The following is a 5,021-nucleotide window of genomic DNA, read 5'->3' on the forward strand; positions in this document are numbered from 1 at the left end:
AATAACATCTAACATTTATGATATTGGAAAATCAAAATATAGTATTTGACCATTAGGTCATCCTGAATGTCATCCAACATGAGTATCAAGGTATCTCTCAAATCAAAATATATAACAAGGTACATAATGCAAATACGAGACCCACTACACTATGGTTGCTTCAACCTCTCTTCTAGGCCTTCCTAATGTTTCCACCGACTCTTCTTGTGCTCAACCCTCTAGCTTGGCAAACACTTCTGCTCCCTCTTCTTTGGTGAACTTGCATCATGGTCCTGATAACGTGGCTCAACTTTTTTAGCTCTCATTTGGTTGTGTTGTCAACTGCCCTTACGATGTCTCCTTTTTTGGGGATCCTAAGGATGGTGTCACTTGGATAATTGTTAAAAAGAGAAAAAGGAACTCACACCCTCCTCTTGTGGTGTTAGTTTGGTCCTTATTTGTGGGCTTCCCCTTTGTGTCCTCACCTGCCTTCACTTACGGTGTGAGTTTTTTTTCTTTCAACACCCCTTGTACTGACTCTATCCAATATGTGTGTTGTTGTTGGCTTGTCCATTAGACCTTGTATTTGCATGTGCTTTGTACCATAAGCCAACACCCTTTTGTTGCTTATTTATTCAAAAATTTATTCAAAGGGTTTTTTGTTAAGGATATTTTTTGAAAAATAGAGCCATAATCTCACAGTTGAGCATCATATTTTTATAAGGAACCTTCAATCTAACATGCTATGTATCTCAAAATCATTAGTGCTCAATAGATATGGAGCCAATTCATTAAAAATAGAGATCTAGAGTTTCAATAAAATTCCATGAAATGAACAAAAACAACATGCACAACATTTTTTTATAGAGGAAATTTCCACATTTTTAGTTGAAGCCATCAATGCAAAAAATGTCCAGATTTTCATGAAAGTCTTCCAAAGGAAAAACTTCACAGAGCGGCAACCAGTATCATAGCAAGTATGTTGAAAGAATGGATATTAGACATAAAAGGAGTTTGAAATCCTTCTTTTACCTCATCAATACCTTGAAAATACTTGGTCAATATTGACTAAACACAAAAAAAAAAAAAAAAGAGATTTCAAAGTATAACCAATTAAATTATTTACAATGGATGCATATGTAAATGGTAAAGCCCTTGTTTTAGATTTCAAAAGAGAAGAGAATGATGACTGTGAATCTAAGGAATAAAGGAAAAAAATCCACTTATAGATTTGGATCGTGTTGCAAAAACATGAATATTCAAGAGAGGATTGTCCTCACGCTGAGATTCTCTCTTAGATTTCCATCAAAGATGATGCCATTTATACAAAAAAATTGAAAAGAAGTGTCTAAGTGCTTGTAGTGAAATCCCCAATTATTCAACTCAAACCCTAGCTAACCAACAAATCGATGACACGTGCAAGAGAGGACCCATTTTGCAAAATTACATGTAGAAGAAAAAAATGCCAAGTCATGGCATAAGTGCACCATTCACAATAGTAATGGAGAATTCCACTATTCATTCATTTTTTAAAACATAGATAAATGACATTATCAAAGAGGAAAGCATCAACAACAATGACAAAGGAATGAAATAGAACTCTTGAAGAAGTCTCTATATACTCCCAAAAAAATCATAAACTTGAACCCTAGCAAAATGACAACCAGACCAAAATCCCTAATTGAAAAGTGAAAAATGAAATAGGGTTGAATGGAGGCCATTTGAAAATAATTTCAAATAGGAATTCTGATGAATGTGGGAAATGTTTCAAAACCAAACTCCATTGGAAATCTCCTAGTCGTCAAAAATTTACACCTAATGTATAAGTGCTAGAATTTTGATGAATGTGGACAATACTCAATTTTTTTTTCAAAATTTCCTTGTAAAATTGACGGAGAAAAAGGCATTCCATTGCCCGTCAAAAATTGCCATTGAAAATTGGCCCCAAATGTATTAGTGACTTCTCTAAATTTTGTCCTACCAGAATTCTATTTGTAGATCTTCCTCGCTTGGTTACTACATGCTCTTTTTCTTACATACACACATTCCACTAAGGTACAAGTTGGCCACGACAACAACAAAAGAAATAAGGGCCCATTCTAGAAGCACTCAAATTAAAACAGTTGGAGTCCAAATATCTAATCATCAATAGTTTTAAAATAAAAATGTTGTCCCTCATGACATTTTATTGATAAAAATATGTAACTTCCTATAAGAATCTTCCAAAATGGTCTAGTTGTTAAACTACCTAAAGAAAACATAAACTATTGATAATCAATGTTGACCTATGTTGATTATGGAAGAAAGACTAGATATAAGAAATAACACATGGATGAAGAAAAATGACAAATAGATTAAGAATAAGATGCTAACATACAAGAATGCTTAGACAATAATAAGAAATACAATTGTTTGGGAGGAAAAATTCAAAAGTATCACATGGCCAAAATAAAATAGGTGTTTAAAAGCCTAGTATATCAAAGAATTTAACCTTAGGAGAAACCAAAAAGAAAATGATACATAGGAGCATATATCAAATGGAGACCAAAAATGCTTATAACTCTCAAAACTTAAGACTAGTTCGCACCATTGAGATGCAAAATAGGTTGATGAATGATACTTGAGGAAAAATGAAAATTAAAAAGGATATGCATATTCTACAACATGAGGTTGGTAGGGAAGGAGTGACATTTTATCATAAGTGCTCAGAATACAATGACATCCATTTCAACTATGTGGACATTTTAGAAACATACAATTTAAATATTTTATTCAAATAAACATAGTTAGACAAAACAACAAACCTTGCAATCAAAATTCATTGTTGAATAGCATATTTAAAGAAGAAGTTACCAAGTGCTTAAGGTTTTGAAGACATGCTACTTAGGGGATCTCTTAAGTTGCTTAGGCCTTACAATGTTATTAAAATCGTTCATTCATTGTATATTTTTTTTGATGAAGATAAGAACAACCAATCTACTAGCTTTCTAATCAAGATGATAGAAAGAAAACAACTATTAAAATAATAAATATAAAGAAAACTTGAACACTATAAACCTCAGTCCCATAAACTCTGAGTCTCGTAAACATCCAAATTACAAACTATGAAGTCTTTGTTCATTCATTCCTTTCGTATCCTATTTAAAAGAACAACATAATTATAATTAGAAATGCTCCATACAGAAGAAAAAAATAATCACTTATAATTCTAGATGTCAATTATTTATTTTGAAGGATCTTTTATAATTCTAAATGTCAATTATTTGTTTTGAGGTCTTACTTATTGTGGCAATATTACGGGAAATCTTTGTATTTCTTAGGATCAATTCCATGAATATTTGTTCAGAAGATCTAAACATCTAAAACACACATTGAAAAAATGAACATTAGTGCATTAATATGACATTTTCAAATTTTTTTCTTCTTAGCTCAATTGGAAATACATGTAAAAAAGGGGCAGATCCGGTCCGACACAGATGAAGAACAATTTAAGCCTTCCTCCATAAACAAATGCTCATTTTCATTTATTGCTTCTTGGGCTAGTGGGAAACACACTGAAAAACAAATATAAGCCGAACCAATTTGAAAGCTCTCTGTTCACATTTAACGGAACTGTTTACAAATACATTTTTGTTGGGCCTCAAAAGCAACTCATTTATGACGGTGATCATAAGAGCCAGCCATTCCTTGTAGCATATCCCTGATTGAGCAGAAGCATTCCTCATACAGATTGGTGTGATTTTTCAGTTTTCTCTTCTTGTGGCCATGGGAAATACAATGATATGCAGAATCCATTTGAAAAACCTCTGTTCACCTTCATCAAAACTGATTCCATCGATTTGGAGGAGATTTTATTGGAAAATAAAAGCAAAAGTCAGGCCAATTCATGGGGTCCATTCATCATCTTCATCATGAGAGCCAGAAAATCATTGAAGCAGATGCCTGACTGAGCAGAAGCACCGGCTGCCTCAATCATCTCCACAACATCTTCATCATTCACGTTCACATTGTGCATCGCATCCTCCATGAAGCTCTTCAAATCCTTCACACCCACAACACCATCTCCATCCCTGTCCATCACTCTGAATGCCTCTTCCAAACCTTTGTTTTCTCCATTTTTTTCTTCTCTCATCATCAACGACGTCATAAGCCCCTCAAACTCTTCAAACTCCACGAACCCATTATGGTCTCTGTCTGCCACACATATCATGGATTCAATCTCCTCTCTGCTCAGAGATGTTTGTTTGTGGGCGTGGAAGAAATCTTGGAGATCATTGAAAGCAATTCTTCCATCTCCATCTTTGTCTAAGACATTGAAGGCCTCTTTCACAATAGGAGAAGGGCACCTCGATCCCCTAATCTCCCTTATCTCACTTGGAGGGCACATTTTCTGGTCTTGTCTAAAAACTCAAAATGGGCGTTGTTAGATCTTGTTCAACAGCAGTTGAATGGATTCAATTGAAAGGATGAAAGGTAGGAAAAGTATTTATAGCCCAACACATTCAAACTGTGAGCATTGAGGTCGGCAAGCGGCGTTTATGTAGACCGAGGAATGAGGTCAGCAGTGACGTGCTGGAATTTGGAAGAGTTTCCTTGCAAATATCTGGAAACGTCTGAACAGCAAACTAAGAAACATGGGTTACCAAGGGGAGAAACAATTTTTTATTGAAACAATTCTTCTTATAAATCATCATTATTATTTTTTTCTTTATATAAAATGAAGTCTAGTTGACTAAATAGTCAGACGTCAAAAAACTTGCGTGCCAAGTAATACACCAACGGGGGCTTTAGCGGTGCGGCGGTGCCTTGTGTCCTAATAAGGTAAAGGTCAAATCTTATTTTTATATTTCGTTTGGTTATTTCTTACCATTTGGACTTGCTCTCTCCAAAAATTTGTATTATGTTAATGAGTTTTAAACTTTAAAAACACACAAGGATGATGTAAGGATTGTTCATGAATTATTCTTTTCAGCCGTCTTTTTTGTTCCTTGAAAAAAAAAAAAAAAAAAAAAGGGGTTTCAGCCTATTTAAATAAATTGGGT

General features: G+C 34.2%; 1 protein-coding gene across 1 annotated transcript; it reads right to left on the minus strand.

Annotated features, from left to right (window-relative positions):
- Positions 1-3,458: 3,458 nt before the first annotated feature.
- LOC149553022 (calcium-binding protein CP1-like) lies at positions 3,459-4,428 on the minus strand. Its single transcript, XM_089789826.1, has one exon. It carries the CDS (start codon positions 4,364-4,366, stop codon positions 3,854-3,856), a length of 513 nt encoding a protein of 170 aa, XP_089645952.1. The 5' UTR covers positions 4,367-4,428; the 3' UTR covers positions 3,459-3,853.
- Between the last annotated feature and the right edge of the window lie 593 nt (positions 4,429-5,021).

The sequence above is a fragment of the Cupressus sempervirens genome, chromosome 6 (assembly GCF_028749045.1).
Source record: "Cupressus sempervirens isolate cs-2001-9-10 chromosome 6, ASM2874904v1, whole genome shotgun sequence".
Lineage (NCBI taxonomy): Eukaryota > Viridiplantae > Streptophyta > Pinopsida > Cupressales > Cupressaceae > Cupressus > Cupressus sempervirens.